Source organism: Lycorma delicatula, chromosome 4 (assembly GCF_047948215.1).
Source record: "Lycorma delicatula isolate Av1 chromosome 4, ASM4794821v1, whole genome shotgun sequence".
NCBI classification, from domain to species: Eukaryota; Metazoa; Arthropoda; class Insecta; order Hemiptera; family Fulgoridae; genus Lycorma; species Lycorma delicatula.
In genome coordinates, this window is record NC_134458.1 from 190,396,964 (window position 1) to 190,416,765 (window position 19,802).

The following is a 19,802-nucleotide window of genomic DNA, read 5'->3' on the forward strand; positions in this document are numbered from 1 at the left end:
AACCACGCAGGTACACCAGTCTGCCGACCGTAGAAGTGAAATTTGTTCAATGTAAGTTGTGAAATTACAATACTTTAATTAGGCACAACTGTCGACTCTAGCACCGCTACACCTATGAGTAGAACCTGGTGCGGTAAGTCTTGCAGCTACACCAGTCTGCCGACCGTAGAAGTGAAATTTGTTCTTTGTAGGCTCTATAATTACAATAGGTTAGTTCCGCCCGACTGTTGGAGCAAGCACAGCAAAATATCTGACGAGGTTCTAGGTGTGTTGAGTCACGCGGCTACACCAGTTATCCGACCAGCCCCCTTATCACCCACCCCTTTCCGGAAGAAAATCCAAGCTACGTCAGGTATATTTGGAGAGCCAAAGAACTGGAGTTCTATATAGATTTTTAAAAAACCTACATTACGATAGTTTTTTAATTTTTTCCGCCATGTTGAATCAAACGTAATTTTCTTTTTAAATACGAATATGGATATAATACACCAAATTTCCATTTAAAATTTTCCAAGAAAAACTATGGTGTAACCGGTTTTTCTATTAAATCCTTCATTATAGAGTTATAAGCATTCAAAGTTGCCAGATGAAAAAATCGTGTTAACAATAAATCAACGTAAAAGGAGCTGTGTGAACAATTTTAATGTATTTTACCGCTATAATAACAAATTTCCTGCTTATAACCTACATCTAGAGCCATAACCTTGCGAAGATGGTTTTAACCATCGACAATTTCGTACTATGATATTGTAATAATACATAATAAGAAATTAGACTTAGAACAAAATATGATCTAATTCGATCATATTTTTCGATACATAGACTAAAACATGTTAAAACGGCCATCTGAATAAGTAAAATTATCGATGTCGCAGCATTAATAATGGCAGATAGATGTTAGAAAATCATTTAGCACCGAATTTCTTGAAATAATTTTCTCCATTTACCACACCGGGTTAGACTAGTGATTAAATCGTCATTGAAAATCAACTGATTTCAAATTCGAGAGTTCTTAGGTTTATAACTAAGTAAAGGCACTTACTTTTATACGGATTTGAATACAAGATCATAGTTACTGATATTTTTGAGTGGTTGGGATTCAATTAACTACACATTTCAGGAATGGTTTACCTGAGACCTGCACAAGATTATATACTTCATTAAGTATTATAATACATTATGGTGGTTTTAATTCGATAAAATTTATTGAAACATCGACTTTTATGTAGAAGAGGCCCAATCTGAATAAGCAAAACTATCGATAATGGAGCGATATTAATCGCATATAGATTTGAGAAAATCCTTTACCAATAAATTTGTTTAACTAATTTTTATATGGTCCATAAAAGGTTTTTGGAGCAGCACCACCGCTAGTTTTATCTACAAGTAATGATTGCTTTTTTCTATTCTCGTGAAGGAAATGAGATCTTTTGTGTAATTGAACAGAAATATAAGAACACGAAAGATATTTTATAATATTGTTTTAAACTAATTGTAAATGATATAGCGGAACCAGAATAGGAGATCCTAATCTAATTGAGAGTAAATAATATCGAGTGTTCGATATTCGACAAGCATAGAAAGAGAAGAGAGAGAGAGAGAGAAAGGGTGAGAGAGAAATACACACACGCAGAGAGAGAGGGAGAGTGAGAAGAGAGACATACACAAACATAAAGAGAGAGAGAGAGAGAGAGAGCGACACACGCAGAGATAGGGAGAGAGAGAAACATACACACTCACACTAAGAGCGAGAGAGTGTTTGAGGGAGCGACACACACACACACACACAGAGACATACACACAGGGAGACCACACACACACACACACACACAGAGAGAGAGAGAGAGCGGTAGAGGGAGAGAGAGAGAGAGAGATACACACACAAACATAGTGAGAGGGAGGGAGAGTGAGAGACACAGACATACACACACAGTGAGAACAAGAGTGTGTGAGAGAGAGCTACACACACACACACACACATACACACACAGTGAGAACAAGAGTGTGTGAGAGAGAGCTACACACACACACACACACAGAGTGAGAGTGAGATAGAGAGAGAGAGAGATAGAGAGAGAGAGAGATTGGGAGAATGTCAGAGATATACACACACAAACAAAAAGAGGAAGAGAGAGAGAGAGAGAGATACATACACAAACACACAGAGAGAGAGGGTGAGTGAGAGACACAGACAGACAGACACACAGTTAGGGAGGGAGAGAGAGACATACATAAACACAAGAAGCGAGAGAGTGAGACAGTAAGAGACATACACAAACACACACACACAGATATACGCAAACACAGAAAGTGTGAGAGACAGAGACAGACACACAGTGAGAGAGTGTGTGAGAGAGAGCGACACACACACAGATAGGGAGAGAGAGACACACACACAGACTAGAGAGACACCCAGAGTGAGAGAGAAATAGGGAGACAACCACACACACACTAGCACTAGCACTAGACTAGCACTAGATAGGGAATCTTGGAGAGCTGCATCAAACCAGTCAATTGTCTGAAGACAAACAAAAAAAAAAATTTAACCAAACTTAACCTACACTCGCTAACCTTGACTAATTAACAGGAGTGTTTTGATTATTTAAATAATAAATAATTGCAATAATTACTGAATTTATTAAATAAATACTCAAAAAATTACGGTGTTAATTAGTCAAGGTTAGCGAGCGAAGCGAGCATAGGTTAAGTTAGTTAAATTATTTATATTAAATAAATAAATATAAATAACCATTTATTAAAATTAATAGAACCTGTTCATTTTCAACCGGTGATTGAATACTTTGTTTTTAAATAAAGCTGTAGCTGCGGTGGCATTAATACGTAAAATTAATTGTAGCAACAGAATATTCTCATGGCTGCAAACATGACATCAAAAATAAAATATTCAAGTCTGTAGGAAGAAACAAAAAGATTCAGTGTCTTCAGAAACATTATTGGATAAAAATCTAAATAAAAAGTGGGTTTTTACCCTTTTTACTCATTTAAAAAAAAAGAAATACTCATTACTGCTTAAAAACATAACTACTAAGGGTTTAAACACAATTAAAAAAAAAGACTACCCAAAATTAATGACAACACTTAAAAATGATCTCAATATTTTCTAAGGACTGTACATTAAGTTACACTATTGCATGTTGGATTTATTTACAAGTGCAAAAAATTTACATTTAAACAACAGCTTACAACTAACTGAATTTGCAAATTCTTTATTCATTATTTCTTAACTTTATTGTTGCAATACACATAACATATTTCTACAATTTTTTTTTAATTTCAATTGACTTTTTTTTCATTTGTACAATTTTTACACATTAAGGTATTTTAACATAATATTAAAATAAGACATGCTAAATATTTTTTTTTAGCTCAAAGTTTTATCAGTTCACATCCATCTCTATTTCTTTTGGAGATAGCCAATATACAAAGCAAGTGAAATTAAAGATAAAAGAGTACAATAACAAACATTTTAACCCTTTAATTACATAATCTTTCTGTTCAGATCTTTATCTTCAATAATCTTTCTCTTCAGCTTGAAGTTTATACTGGCAAAAGGGAAGATAATTCAGTTACATCACTATTCCACAGACCATTGTCTCAGTATCTTGACAAGGAGCATACTGTATTCCTGGACAGATTTTACACTTCACCAGCTTTATTTGGATTTTTAGCTTCTATGTCTAAAGTGGAAAGATACAAGCGATGTTTTAGTGTTGTTATCGGCTCACAAAATGACTCGAACAGTTGTTCAAGTTTGTTCAAAAGAAGGTACGAAAACAAAATCCAAACCCGATGTCATCATTGACTGTAACAAAAATAAATCCAGCGATAGAAATGACCAAATCATTGCCGATTATCCTTTCAAGAGGAAACAAATGAAATGGTGGAAAAAACTGTTCTTTCATTTTTTTAAGATGGCTGCTTCAAATTCATTTTTCCTTTATCGTGAATCCCGACCTCCAAGCTTGAGAAAAAAATACATTTAGAAAAGTTTATCGAGTCACTTGGAGTAGAATCGGGCAATAAAGGTGGACCTCTTGTTCAAAAAACAATTCCAATGTCTGTTGCTTCAAATACTCACTGGACGTCACTTTCCAGACAGGATTTTTCCCACAGAAAAAATGCTCAGCCAACACAGGTTTGTAAAGTCTGTTCGAAAAAGAGTAAAACATCTACTGGGAAAGCAGGAAGACAAGAAATTGGTTCGTGGTGTTCCGACTGTGGTACAGCACTGTGTCTTCCAGACTGTTTCAAACTATGCCGTACCAACCTCAAGTACATATAAACTAATTTCACATTTGCTTTTTGTACATATTTACTGTTATAATTAAGTGAATACTTTCTAGGTCACTTTCTGTGACCTATCTGCTACCTGAACAAAAATTAGGACTGAAAAATTTTGATTCTGGAGAGAACTCCCAAATCAAATGTCACCTATTGTCAGTACAGTACATACAATTCACAAGGTTAACCATATAATGGGAACGGTTCCAATTCTTTCAACAGAATAATTCACGCTGATCAGAGTAGTTTTTATTGGCTCCTTACAATACATTACTATTATAACATATTGGAATGTACTGCTGCTAGCACTGTATTCTTAGTTATTTTTACAGATAGCTATTGTAAAAAAGTGTCTTAAGTCATTTTCATATCTTTTTTTGTTAAAATTGTGGCAGTCTTTTTTGTTTTTACAAAAAGTGTAAAACAAAAAAGACCTAACCTGTGTAATTTCACAGATTCCAAAAGTTAAAATTCGCCTGTAAAGTCGGATACTGGTATAGACGATAGATTTAACGCACCAGGAAAATAGTCAAGAGGTTTTGCCATGCTAGCGTCGACAGTCGGCTGTAACTAAAGTATTTTTATTTCACAACTTACACAATGATATTTCATTTTTCTGGTCGGAAGGCTCGTGTAGCTGCGAAACTTAACACACCTGGTACTTAATCAGAGGTATAGCAGTTCTACCGTCGATAGTCAGTCCTAACTCAAGTATGGTAATTTCAAAAATAATATGGAACAAATTTCTCTTGTATGGTCGGCGGACTGGTATAACTGCCGAGACTTAACGCACAAGGTACCTAGTCAAAGGTGTAGCAGTACAAGCGACGACAGTCGGCCCTAACTAAGGTATGGCAATTTCAGTACATCCACATTTCACTTGTACGGTAGTCGCACTGGTGTGCCAGCGGGACTTAACGCACCAAGTACTTAGTCAAAAGTGAAGCGTTTCTATTGTTGACTGTCGGGCCTAACCAAAGTCTTGTAATTTCACAATTTGCATAGAACTAATTTCACTTCTATTATTGGCAGACTGGTGTAGCTGCGAGTGTTAACGTTCGAGGTTCCTAGTCAATTTACATAGGATAAATTTTAATTGTATGTTCGGCAGACTGGTGTAGCCGCGAGGCTTAATCCACCAGATATCTAGTCAAACGTTGCTTCGGTCGCCATTCTTATCTGCCAAGAAGGCTCTACCCCCTGAACACCGGTACTGTACATTATCCTCATAATTGTGATAATATTACTAATACAAGATAATAATAAAAATAATATTCTGGATTTATAGAAACCTGAAAAAGAAAGTAAATTACAAAAGATGGAATAGGTAACCAAAATACATATTCATATTCCTTCTACCAACTAAACCAGAAAAGGGAACGATCAAGGAACTTTCTGTAGCAGACGCCAGGGTTGGCTTTTTTTCCATATGAATTAGGAAAATTTGCCGGAACCAAATACCCAGCAGCCTGCACATACTGGGTATATGGGGTTCACTCCCTATGGGGTGGAACCCACTAAACATAAGAAATCGAGTTAAGTAACAAAATAAAATATTTTTTTAAATAGCAAAAAGATTTTTTTTATTATTTTCTTTGAATTATACATATCAAAAATTTCTTTGCCCCTAATCATGTCATACTGTAATAAACACACTCTGAAAAAAAGGCAAAAAAATGTTCAGCATCACACTGAACCTCAAAATTCTTTGACGGTCAATCTCTTTTCTCTGATGGGAGATCTTCAATCTTCAATCTCTGATGGGAGGATTTACCATAGGTAAATCCTCCCATCAGAGTTTTCTTTCCCATTAGAAAATAACAAATCAATCCATCATTATACTTACCCACATTAACCAAAAATGATGTGTAGTACTTAATGCAAATCAACATACCATTTACAACATGTAATGCAATATTCGTTAAACACCTTCCCAAAATTAATTAATTGGTCATATCTAAAATTTAAAAAAGTAGTAAGTACAATAAAATTAAAATTAATTATCTTGTTAAAATTAGCATGGACCTTCTTATAATAAACCAAGGTTTATGAAGCTCCATGCTTCCCAGGAAAGTGTCATAGGGTATAATAATATGTATATATATTTATATTTACATAAATTATATTATATAAAAAATTGTCACCCGCATTCTCTTTAATTATCCTATATTAAAGAGCAATGTTTTTTCTTGGCAATCGTGTTTTTAAATTTTTATATTATCTCTTGTTTGATCTCACTCTTCTCCACACATTAACCAACTCCTCACTTCCTCTGCTTACTTCTAATTCTCTATGATTCTCTGATAGTAAAATCAACACCTAAAATATAATCCTGATTTATGCGAGTGCAAGTAAATAACTCTTTTAACCGTTCAAGATAGGACTCGATCAGAACTTTTTCCCATTATAAGATAAATATATCTACATTAACCTTACAAGAGGCACAAATTGATTTTATATCGTTTACTTCTTCTATAAAGCAGTACCGCTGTTTATTTCAACAAACTTTGCTCTTTCTGAATTCACTAATAACTATATTTCTTTCAAAAGTGTGAATGAATCTTACACAACACTTTCTCTTTGAGGGTATACATTTTTACCTCCTTACATTCATAATATAACAGAAAATAAAAATCCAATCAACAAAGTTTTTAATCTAATATCAGCTGTGATGCAAATATTGTGTCCAATTTTCCTACGGTTTAAGAGTAAATATTATCCAACTAGAAACATAAAAATAACAATAATAATTTAAGATTATCCAATGTTATCGATAATCCTGATTTTCCAATTCACCCTCAAACATTATGCCTTTTATTTTTGGTGACTGAGCACATCCATTTTTACAAACAATAAACTAAAAAAATAATCCAAATGATAAACATAAAAAACTATATTTTTTACATTATCATTCATTAATAACACCTATGAAATTGTGGAAATAAAACTGTCCAGCTTAAATACCCCAACCAATTAATTACCTAACAGATAAAAGAACTCCACTCTGTTCAGCCGTCAATATTCCTTAATTAATACTCTACCTAACCAATCTGTATATGAATTAAAAATAATCTACACTGTAAGCCCACCTTTATTCTCTTGCGTAATGAAGCAATAATTGCATTTTGTCAAGCAGCTTGTTCTTTAAGCTGTTCAGTTTCCACTTGCAATTCAGCAGCACGCTGATCACGACTTCAAAGTGATCTCTTCATCTCTTGCAGCTAAACAAAATATATTTAAAGTAGTTATTATTAAACTAGATAATTTAAAAATTTACTTACAATTAATAATAAAATCAATATTATATTTTTGTACTAAGAAAGTCTTGCTTGCTTCTTTTTACTGACAAAAAACTACTTTATATCTTCAAAAGAGATGTTAAACGAAAGATATCTTAATAATGTCACAGGAAGGAACATGATGAAGTACAATACAATTTTCTACAGTCAAAATAATTTTTAAACAGGTAACACAATTTTTTTTAAACTAAGTAATGTAACATTTTCAACATATTTTAATTGTTTAAATAAATTTGCTGTAAAATAATCTCTCACTGTTTGCAGTTTTACTTACTGGCAGTTGCCTCATCCAATTTTTTTGGGTGAATTTTACTAGTATAACTGCAAATAAATTAACAGTTAGTACAGCAGTTAACAAATGCTTTGTTATTACTGTACTATCTTTTACCATTTGTAAACAATATTCTCACCCGTATTTGGGAAGAGGTTATCAGCATTACAGGATAATATATTAAATAATAAACATAATATTTATTTAATAATAGTACAAGATAATAAATTTACACAAAGCCTACATGATATGTATATTTTTGTGAAAATGTTTATTTTAACTGAACCTAATTATGATGATAAAGAAAAGCATTGCCAGCAACTGCTTTGTCGCTATCAACAAACTTGGTGTCAATGCTGACATTTGCAAATCACAGCAGTTGGTATGCGAGCTACTTATGTCATTTTCTCAGGCTCAGTATGTATATTAATAGAACCAACTGGCAAGTTGCAGTTGTGTATTGAGCAGATACATTCAGTTTGTGTGTGGTTTTAGTAAGATTTGAGACACACGTTATGGGTTTTTTTTTTTTTTTTACTAAGTCTCTGGTCTTTTCTTTTCATTTTATCAATGAAAAGAAGACAAAAAATATTAAGCCTCAATTAGGGAGGTTGACTTTCTTGATAAACTAAAAACTAGTGAAAGCATAGCTTCAGTAGCAAAACTATGTAACATTAATGAATCGATTGTTCACTACATAAAGAAAAAGTAAGGACAAGTTTAACGGTAGGTTTTCTCAATCGGTTACGATTGTTTTTGTATGTCATGACACAAACATTGAAAAAACCAAAAAAGCTTTGAATTTATGGATCAAAGATTCAAACATAAAAAACAGAATCTCTCAGTTTACTTCTTATTTGAGAAAAAGCAAAACGTTTGTACAACTTTGTTAAATCTGATAATGAAAGTAGGACTAGTGCAATTATGTTTTCTGCTAGTAAAGGCTTGTTTGTAAACTTTAAGAAATAGTTTTCTCAGCACTATGTTAGCAAAACTGAAGAAACAGCATTAACTGACCACAAAGCAGCGCATTCACTTCCAGAACAACTGCATAACCTCATATCAACAAAAGACTATTTAGCGGATCAAGTTTTTAACAGAGATGAAACAGGTTTACATTGGAAGATGCCTTCATGAACCTGTTTTGCTGCAATGTTAGTAGCGACTTCATGCTGAAACCAACTCTTGTTTCATGATTACAAATCATTAAATCCTTTTAGGGAAAGGTAAAAATCATTTACCGGTTTTATGAAAATCAAACTTTATCTCTTACAGGGTAACATTATATCTTTTTACTGAGCGGTTTCATTTTTTTGAGAAATATGTTGAAATTTATCTGAAAACAAAGCCATTACCGTTTAAAGTTCTTCTTTATTTGATAATGTTCCAAAACATCCAAAAGAAGTAAAATTTTTGAATCTTAATGTAGAAGTGTTATTTCTGCCACCAAATACATCAGCTCTTATTCACCTTGTGGATCAACGAATTGTAGCTGCTTTCAAAGCCCATTCATTATATGCAGGGGTGCTTCAGTGGACTGATAAGTGAAAAGAGGTGGGTAATTCACTGACTGAGTCAGTGGTGGAAAAATTACACCGTTTTAAACATTAACAAATCAGTTTATGAAATTAAACCGGCCTCGATCAATGCATGATAGCAGAATCTGTGGCCCAACATTGTTAAAAAAAAAGGGAAAACTGAAAAACAAAACTGCTGATAAAACTATGAACGATATTGTACAAATAGCATATAGAATTTAAGGTGAAGGTTTCAATGAAAACGATGTTTCAGATGTTCAGGAGCTGACACACTGTGATAAGGAAGAGCTCTCCGAAGAGCTGATAACACAGCCTTTACCTACTCTGGTAGATGAAGACAAAAATGAAGAAGCAATGACTGAGTTATTAAACTTAAAATCTGTAAACAAAATTTTTTGTCTAGCCAGGCAGCTAATAACAAAAATTTCTGAAACTGACCCTTTTCTAGAGCAGTCGAGTTTTAAAAGACTTCTTGAAACAGCATTAGTGTCATACAGAGAATTATATAAAGAACTAAGTAAACATACGCCTATATTACGTGGTTAAAACATTTTGTTCTTAGTGTTTGTTTATCGGCAAGGTTACATGTGATTATTTTACTTCTTTGTCACTCATTAAACGCTTTACAAATGAATATTCTCCATTCTTCTAAATCCTCAGCATCCTCTTTTTCTTAATGTCTGTAACACTCCAAATCCAATCATTCCTTCATCCCCTTCCTCTTCTTCGCTACTCTTAATTTCCTAACCGATACCATAAATGTCAGTTGTATTCACCGGAAGAAAACATTGGACAGGTTGATCTGGGTTCATTTGTCAAAGAGTGAAATAAGGATGTATGTCATCTAAAAAAAAAAAGAAAGGAACGAGAAAGAATGAAGGAAATTAAATATGCAGATAACAAATGTTCACTGCTAGCAGGGAATGAACTGCATTTTATAATGAACAGAGAGTAATTATAATTCTTATCTTAAACTGATAATTAAGTAACTCCCATCGTAAACTCTAGTTACTGTAAAAGCGGGGAAAGAGCTGAGAATAAAGATAAATATGGAAAAATGAAAGTTTGGACACCAGAATTGACAAAAAAGTAGGCTCTATATATTGTGCTGGAAAGAAAGATTAGAGAGCAGACAGCGACTTAATTACTAAAGAAGTTGATTATCTACATGAAAAAGATTTTTTGAAAAGTGAAATGATAAAATTAAACAACACAGTTCTGCTCATTTATAAAAGGATTATCAAATCTTAATGATAGGCTTCTATTATCTTACTAAATACTTTTGTTTAAATTCTTGTGTAAAAAAAATTGAGTAATATTTTTATACATTTTAATCACACGATGTGCTGTATAAGATTTGCCCAGTGTTTTAGACCTTTGCCCCCCAAGACGAATCATAATTGGACCGCCTAGTCAACTGCACAAGTAGAAAATGGTGGGGAAGGAATAACTCTGGAAGACATTAGCCGACCAAGCTGTTGTACTTGGGTTTTTGCATTATATTGAAAGCATATCATACATTTACGAATGATTGAGGAAATAGCTTTCTTGTCGTTTATTATCCAATATTTCTGTCTAAATGAATGATGAATAAGTTGAACGCATGCAAGAATCACAAGTGTTCAGCATTAATAATTAGTTTTGTGATGTTAGTTTTAGGATGTAAAACAATAGGATGTTTCACTTGGTAATGTAAAAGAGAGTGATGCAGTCTGCCACCTAAGTGTAGTAAGCACCTATGTAATTATCCAGAAATGAATCGAGTGAAATAAGTCTGCTTTGTTTACAAAGAGTTTGATTGTTTTTAAGGTTATTTAATTCATCACTAAATGTATGTGTTGTGATTGTTGAATAAAAAAGGTAAGAGTGTGGTTTGGTTACATAGTAGTTAATGGACTAGAAATTAGTTCGGATTGTTTTGATTTGGCATTATGAATAAATCTGAAACAAAAACTAAGTGCGATTTAAAGTATGTACTAACGAAAATTGTTCCGTGTAATCGAATACAACAGTAGATACAAATGATGGTACAATATGTCTGCAGTTTTCTATTAGACATTCAGCACTTATATTACAGTTATTGAATGTAATATCAATGTCTTTTGGCCAATGGGCAGCAGTTTGTGTAAACCAGTAAGGACCAAAGTGACATGTCAATTAACTTACTTGGTGAACAAGATCTAACCGATACATCTGTTGGATTATCAAAAGATTTGACGTAATGCCGATCAACATTTGTGGTAATTTGTTGAATCTCAGAAATTCTATTGCTGACAAATATTTTCCAATTAGTTGGTCGTCCATGAATACAATGTAGTATTACCGTAGAATCTGTGTAAAAATGTATTTCATCGAATTGTATGTTTGAGGCAGTAATTACCTTTAATAATAAACTATTAAGTTGTAAACCACCACAAAGTTCAAGTCTTGGGAGTGTAATTTGTTTTAAGGGTGCCTGTTTTGAGTTGGAACAAAGTAAATTAGAGGAAATTGTATTAATAGTGTATACAGTTATTACAGCTATTGCCCTTTATGGAGGCATCAGAGAATCCATGTATTCAATAGAAACAATTCTACTACCGATGTTGGATTTCATGAAATGACCTATTTTAATGGATTTAATCAAATGCAACTTTTTTTAAAACCATTAGCATGAACAGTTTGGTACCTTATCTGAGGAATTATTCCATAGAACTCCTAAAGTACATAAGTTCTTTTTTTTTATTTAAAGGAAAGGAAGTATTGTTTTGAAAAGAAGAAATGACGTTATCGATTGAAGACCATATAGTTGAATAATTTAGAAATATCAATTTTTAACTGAACAACTTCTTCAAAGTTGTCTGAACCTGTTATTAGATCATCAACATAAGAATAGTTTTGAATGGACTTGCATACAAGTAGAGATTCATTTTAATTAAATACCGTGTGGCCAAATATGAAGCACTAGTGGTCCCATACTGTTACCATACATAATGCATAGTGTTTTATCTCCTGCTCTGGAGAATCACGCCAAAGTATACATTGTAAATTGGAATCGCTAGATTTAACTAATATCTGACGATACATTTTAGCTATGTTAGAAGTAATGATGTAATTATTGATTTTGAATCTAAGCAATATGGAAATTAAGTTTTATTGAACTACAGGTCTAACTAAGAGAGTATCGTTGAGGGATAAACTGTTAGTGGTTTTCGCTGAACTGTCAAAGACAGCTCAAATTTTAGTAGTTGAGCTTTATGAAAGAGGAACAGTCTTATTTAAGGTTGGAATAGTTGTTTAGTGTTCTTTCCAAAGATAAAAATCTATTTCTAGCGTCGACAAAGGAATCACCTTGAATGTTATTAGCCTAGCATGGTAATGACACAACAAATTTGCTGTGATTATTTCGAATAGTATTGGTTTGAAAATGTTTTTTCACACGCTGAGATTTCATTTCCTGAAGTGAATCATCAGTATTAATTTCTTCAAGTTCCCAGAAATTCTTGAGTATAGTAGATCAACATAAACTTTTTATGAGTGTTATGTACAAGAAAAGATGCAACATTATTGTTGCCCTCACTGTTATTAGAAAGACGACCACTAATTATATATCCTAATTTAGTTTCCTGTATAATAGTATATCTGAAATTACAAATGAATTTCCCAGGAAGAATAAGACTCAAGTAGAATTAAACTCCAATTAGTACGTCAATGTTATTTGGTATTTTGAAATTGGGATCAGCCAGAAATATATTATGAGGTAATTTGAAGTGAGAAATGTCAAATGCAGATGAAGGGAGGCTGTCAGTAATATCTGGTAAAACAACGCATTTTACTTGAACAAAATGTTTCTATAATGTGAGTGTAACACTGTAATTGGATTGAACTAATAAAATATATATGCCTGAAATGAGTAGATTATTTTTATTAAGTAATCTACATGAATACGTATTACCATGTATATCAGTAGTATTTATACACAGCTGTTGACAGAATTACATTTTCATTTGACTGATTTTTAAACAAACAATAAGTTATACTTTCAAGTTTATTGCCATCAACCTTAAAATGTTAATGTTGTTCATATGAACAAGCGTATAGTGTTTCTTATCACAAATCTTACAGACTCTTTAAACAACATTGATTAATATATACACTGATCTTTAAATAAATAATTAAACAACAATTATTTGCCAAAAAGTTTTTACAATTATCTATGGACAAATTTTAAAATTTCTTACATTGTTTTATAATGATTTGATTAACAAAATGAGCATCGATACAAATTGGATTTTACATAATAACAAACATTATGACTTTTGTATTGTTTATTAGGATTTAAATCATTTGGTTAAAGATCTGATTGTATTTTATGATGTATTCACTTGCGTGTTTGAAATGGATAAATTAATATTTTCTAAAAGTTTTCATCTAGAATAAAGAAATTCAATGAAGTCTGTAAAGGTGGATAACCTCTCATTTGACAACCTTTCTTTCCATAATCTTGAGGTGTTATGATCCAGTTTAGATGTTAAAAACTGAACTACGATAAATTCATATGTATTAATAGGAAGTTTCATCGCTTTAAGTGAGTTCATGTTTGATGATATTTCATTAATAAAATTGGAGAAAGTATCTACAGATTCTTTTTTTACAGAACCTGATTTTAAAATGCTTTCAGCATTATGAAAAGCAATTACATATTTATTGTCAAACCGCACGTTTAATAATTCTGGAGCAACAAGATAATTTTCATTTTCTAGTTTGATTTTTTAAAGAATGCAAATAGTGTCATTTTTGAATGTTAGTTAAATCATCACTATTACGAATTAAATTAATAAATACAAGATATATTAATATAACACTGTCATTCTAAGACATTACCTTTAAATATTGGTATATTTATAGGTTGTAATTGAGTTTGTTTAAATGATGTATTTGTACTAACTTCTTGATTAGATGATTTTTGATTAATATTATTTATTAAATGTTGCAATTTGCATTCTACAGTACACTAGTTTTCCTTGACCTGTTCACGATGCAATGATAAAACATCATCGTCATAATCTAATTCAAGTTTTGATTGAACGAGGTCATATTTGCATTGTAAATCAAGATTCCTTAATTTAATTTACAAGGCATGACTATCACCCTGTGATGGATAAAATTTATCAGTAAATGTGGCAATCCTAGTTATAGAGGCCTTTATTGACCCCCTTTGTTTAATTAATTGTTCCTTTTGGATAATAGCGATTTAAATTAATATAAATTATTGATAATCTAAGTTAAATGTGAAATAATTTAAGAAAGATCTTACATAAATGATGTAAAATTAAGACACTGTGAATCCCTTTATGCAGTAGATTTTTGAATATGAAGATTCTTGAATAATATTTCTTTAAATTGTAGAATTATATATACCCGCAGTCGGAGGACCAATAAAAATGTATATCGAAAAGTGGAGATGTTTGTTTTAATAAAATTATTCTTGAGTTTTTGTGATTATAATTATTTTATTGTAATTGTAAATATCATTTATATGTATAACATTAATAACTTATAAATCTTTATGTAAGTTTATCGTATTAATAAATTCAGTGAGTGAAATAAGACTATATGAGTCCTTAGAGGCTAGTAATAGTCTCTTAGAAGACTGGAATAGGACTGAATGAAGTGAGGAGATTACATATATACTGTGTTCGGAACCGCTGAATCGTCAGGAGCCGAGTGTATCTGAAAGGAGCTGTGTAACCTGTAAAGAGCCGAGCGATGCTGACAGGAGCTGAGTGCATCCAAAAGGAGCTGTGTGAACTGTATGGACCCGCTGAATCATCAGGAGCCGGATGCGACTGAAAGAAGCCAAAGATCTTTAAATTTTAAAAGTCTTCATGAATGAAACCTAAGACTATGAGTTAATTTTTCTTCTTAATTTTTAAACTTCTGTTTTTTAATTAGAACAAAAGAATATTCCATAATAATTTTACTTTAAGATGAAAGAGAATAATGAAAATACAAGATATATTGTAATTCCGATGAGTGATGTTAGAAATCGGTTTGACCAGGAATTGTGATTTACCGTTTACATAAATTTATACAGAATGTTTATACGATGTTGAGCCGGCTATACGTCTTTGGATTCTACTTTAAAAACTAAACAAAAAATATCCATAAGAAAAATGGTAATTTCTTCTTTGTTCTTCCCCATCTGTAATTTTCTTACTTTTATAAAAAAATTTATATCTCAAGTTCAGATCTAAGAATCACATCGTTATTTGGTAAAAGTCTTGGTAATAAAAGTTTTAAAATTAGCAAAAAATCAGGACTTAAATACCTTAACAAATTACAAAATCAAAAAATGTTAATTTTTTGATCCGTTACATAAATATAAGGTTCTCCATAAATATAAGTTTTATCAAAATGTATGTTATTAAGCCTTTTATTTTTTTTAAATCGGTTAAAAAATAGCCGAGTTATGGCAGATAATTGAAGTTGTAATTTTGTGTCTGTTTTCATGTCCTCCACTTTATGTTCAATTCGATTAAATATTAATTGTTTTTATTTATTGTTAATATTGTATTGTAAATTAGTATCAAATTAAATAATAATTTTACGATAGACCTATTATCTTTTCACGAGCACGGTATAAGTATATCGTACGCGTTATAATACAGGGAATATTTATTTAGACGCGCTACAAATGTACGTTTACCCGGAAATCGACCGAATCGAACAAAAAAGTAACGTTGCTGTAATGTTTCAACAAGATGGTGCGCTCTCGCACTTTACCTAGGCGTTCGACGGGGCCTTTCGATGAAAGATTTCTTAATCGTTGAGCCGGTCTTATGCTTTGGCCTGCGAGAAACCCGTATTTGACACTCCTAGACTTTTTTCTACGGGGATACGTTAAAAACAATCGTCTTTTTTGGGGTGGGGTTGCGATTTTGCAATTATTGTTATTTTTTAATCGTTAACAAATGCGCATAAGAAAAATATGGCGAAATTCCCCATAAAGTGACGAAATCGCCTGTGATTAGACAGAATCTGGAGATATTGAGGGCAACCTTGTTCTACAGACTCATCCCGCTGACCTTTTACGCTGAAAATGTAATGACACCAATGCTCCATATATAAAAGTAATCTAACCACGTTTGGTCCAAATCGGTTCAGTAGTTCTTGAGATATAAAGTGATTTAGAGGCCAACCCCACACACACACACACATAATCTTAACATACGAAAAATTTCCAGGGTGTCAAAACGTCAAGATCCGGTGAAAACCACATATGCCCAAATTGGACCGATACAATACTTTCCCTTCTATACCTACAGCGCTATCTAGACGGGAAAGTAAAAATGGAGATATATATGATTTATTGGATATCTTTCTTTGAAGAAATAATATCGCTGATTTTCCTGATGGTATGGTAGCAAGACTGCCTTTTAACCAGAGATTTCGAGTTTTAATTATAGATACTAAATTTTTTAACAGTGTTCGTCAGTCAGATCTTGCGATAACGGCCTCAGAAGCGGTGTAAACGATTCCTGTTGGCGCGTTAAAATATCGACTTTTTGAAATATAAATTTTCTTTTGTTATTTATTAATTAGCTTTTATCTCGATTAATTTTTAATTATATTCTTGCATTTTATATGAGAATAAAGTTAACGCGTCAAATTAAAACAGATAAGCACGCAAGGCTAACCCTAGCAATTTTGCCGCCGTAAGCAAACCCCAAAAATGCCACCCCCAAGCTTCAAAAAAGTTAAAAATAAAAATAAAAACAGAATTATAAAAGAACTATGTTAACCAGAAAAATGACATATAATTGAATTAAGACAATAATACTAATACAGATTTACGGAAAATTGTTTTATTGAAAAAGTGTATCTCTAATACACTCACCATACACATTAACAGTGCAGCCACAGTTAAATTATTATTATGTGACTTTAACAGGGTTCCCACCGAATTTTAAGATTAGTTTTTCCTGACACCCATAATCTTATGCTACAGAGCTGTAGAGCAAAAATGGTTTATCATATAAATACAATGTTTTTATCTCCTTTTCAATGTAATCCCTATCAGTTTTACTGTTCTTGTCCAATTTTTTACGAGTCTTCTTCTTATCTCTTCAACAAACAGTTCTTTACCTATCTCAAAGCCACTTTTATACTTTTCTTTCTTTCCTCGTCGTTGTCATTGAATTTGATACCAAGCAAAGCTTCTTTCATCAGATCAAAAACATAAAAATCTGAAGAGGCAAGGTCAGGAAGTAGGAACTCCCACCTTCTCGCCTTCTTTCCTCTGCCATCACAGACATTTCCTCTTCAACCTGGGCTTGACTTTGTTCTCAATCATGGTCGATAATATAGGCAGTTGATAGTGTATTGCTCCTCCAATAATCACAGAAAATCGGACCACGGGCACTCCAAAAGATAGTTAACTTGACCTTACGAGCCGATGTGTTTGTGTTTTGAATTTCTTATGGACAGGTGATTCAGGAAGTTTCCACTGCATGCTTTGACGCTTAGACTCTGGCTCAAAATGATGCATCAAAGTTTCATTACAGGTTAAAATCCTGTTCAAAAATGCATCACCTTCGTTATTTGGGCTATTAGGCTATTTTTTGTGATAAACTGTTTCAGTAAATTATCGCAAAGTACAAAAGAAAACAATAATTAACAAGGTTTTTTGCATAAAATGAAAATCATGGTAACTATAAATAACATAGATAAAAAATGCAGAAGCAAACTTAGGCGGAATAAAGAGAACTGGTAGAAAACCTTGGGTTTCAGATGATATATTGCAGCCGATGGATGAACGTAGAAAATATAAGAATGCTAGTGATGAAGAAAGTAAAAGGAACTATCGGCAATTAAGAAATGCTATAAACAGGAAGTGCAAACTGGCGAAAGAAGAGTGAATTAAAGAAAAGTGTTCAGAAGTGGAAAGAGAAATGAACATTGGTAAAATAGACGGAGCATACAGGAAAGTTAAGGAAAATTTTGGGGTACATAAATTAAAATCTAATAATGTGTTAAACAAAGATGGTACACCTATATATAATACGAAAGGTAAAGTCGATAGATGGGTGGAATATATTGAAGAGTTATACGGAGGAAATGAATTAGAAAATGATTTTATAGAGGAAGAAGAGGAAGTTGAGGAGGATGAAATGGGAGAAACAATACTGAGATCTGAATTTAAGAGAGCATTAAAAGATTTAAATGGCAGAAAGGCTCCTGGAATAGACGGAATACCTGTAGAATTACTGCGCAGTGCAGGGGAGGAGGCGATTGATAGATTATACAAACTGGTGTGTAATATTTATGAAAAAGGGGAAGTTCCATCAGACTTCAAAAAAAGTGTTATAGTAATGATACCAAAGAAATCAGGGGCAGATAAATGTGAAGAATACAGAACAATTAGTTTAACTAGTCGTGCATCAAAAATTTTAACTAGAATTCTATACAGAAGAATTGAGAGGAGAGTGGAGGAAGTGTTACGAGAAGACCAATTTGGTTTCAGGAAAAGTATAGGGACAAGGGAAGCAATTTTAGGCCTCAGATTAATAGTAGAAGGAAGATTAAAGAAAAACAAACCAACATACTTGGCGTTTATAGACCTAGAAAAGGCATTCGATAACGTAGACTGGAATAAAATGTTCAGCATTTAAAAAAAATTACGGTTCAAATACAGAGATAGAAGAACAATTGCTAACATGTACAGGAACCAAACAGCAACAGTAATAATTGATGAACATAAGAAAGAAGCCGTAATAAGAAAGGGAGTCCGACAAGGATGTTCTCTATCTCCGTTACTTTTTAACCTTTACATGGAACTAGCAGTTAATGATGTTAAAGAACAATTTAGATTCGGAGTAACAGTACAAGGTGAAAAGATAAAGATGCTACGATTTGCTGATGATATAGTAATTCTAGCCGAGAGTAAAAAGGATTTAGAAGAAACAATGAACGGCATAGATGAAGTCCTACGCAAGAACTATCGCATGAAAATAAACAAGAACAAAACAAAAGTAATGAAATGTAGTAGAAATAACAAAGATGGACCACTGAATGCGAAAATAGGAGGAGAAAAGACTATGGAGGTAGAAGAATTTTGTTATTTGGGAAGTAGAATTACTAAAGATGGACGAAGCAGGAGCGATATAAAATGCCGAATAGCACAAGCTAAACGAGCCTTCAGTAAGAAATATAAGTTGTTTACATGAAAAATTAATTTAAATGTCAGGAAAAGATTTTTGAAAGTGTATGTTTGGAGTGTCGCTTTATATGGAAGTGAAACTTGGACTATAGGAGTATCTGAGAAGAAAAGGTTAGAAGCTTTTGAAATGCGGTGCTATAGGAGAATGTTAAAAATCAGATGGGTGGATAAAGTGACAAATGAGGAGGTAT

General features: G+C 32.5%; 1 protein-coding gene across 5 annotated transcripts in view; it reads right to left on the minus strand.

The window, feature by feature from the left end:
* The window catches only part of LOC142324164 (TAR DNA-binding protein 43-like), a 63,090-nt gene that overhangs the window by 13,008 nt on the left and 30,280 nt on the right, over positions 1-19,802 (minus strand). For 2 of the 5 annotated variants that reach the window (XM_075364888.1, XM_075364890.1), the window contains one exon: positions 7,392-7,523. Coding sequence is in view for 4 of the 5 variants with exons in the window: in XM_075364890.1 (XP_075221005.1) it covers positions 7,497-7,523 (27 nt within the window). In the remaining variant the exon portion in view is untranslated. Of the gene's footprint in view, positions 1-3,200; positions 3,824-7,391; positions 7,524-14,706; positions 15,239-19,802 lie in introns of those variants that run through there. The other 3 variants (XM_075364887.1, XM_075364891.1, XM_075364889.1) reach the window with 3 other exon arrangements.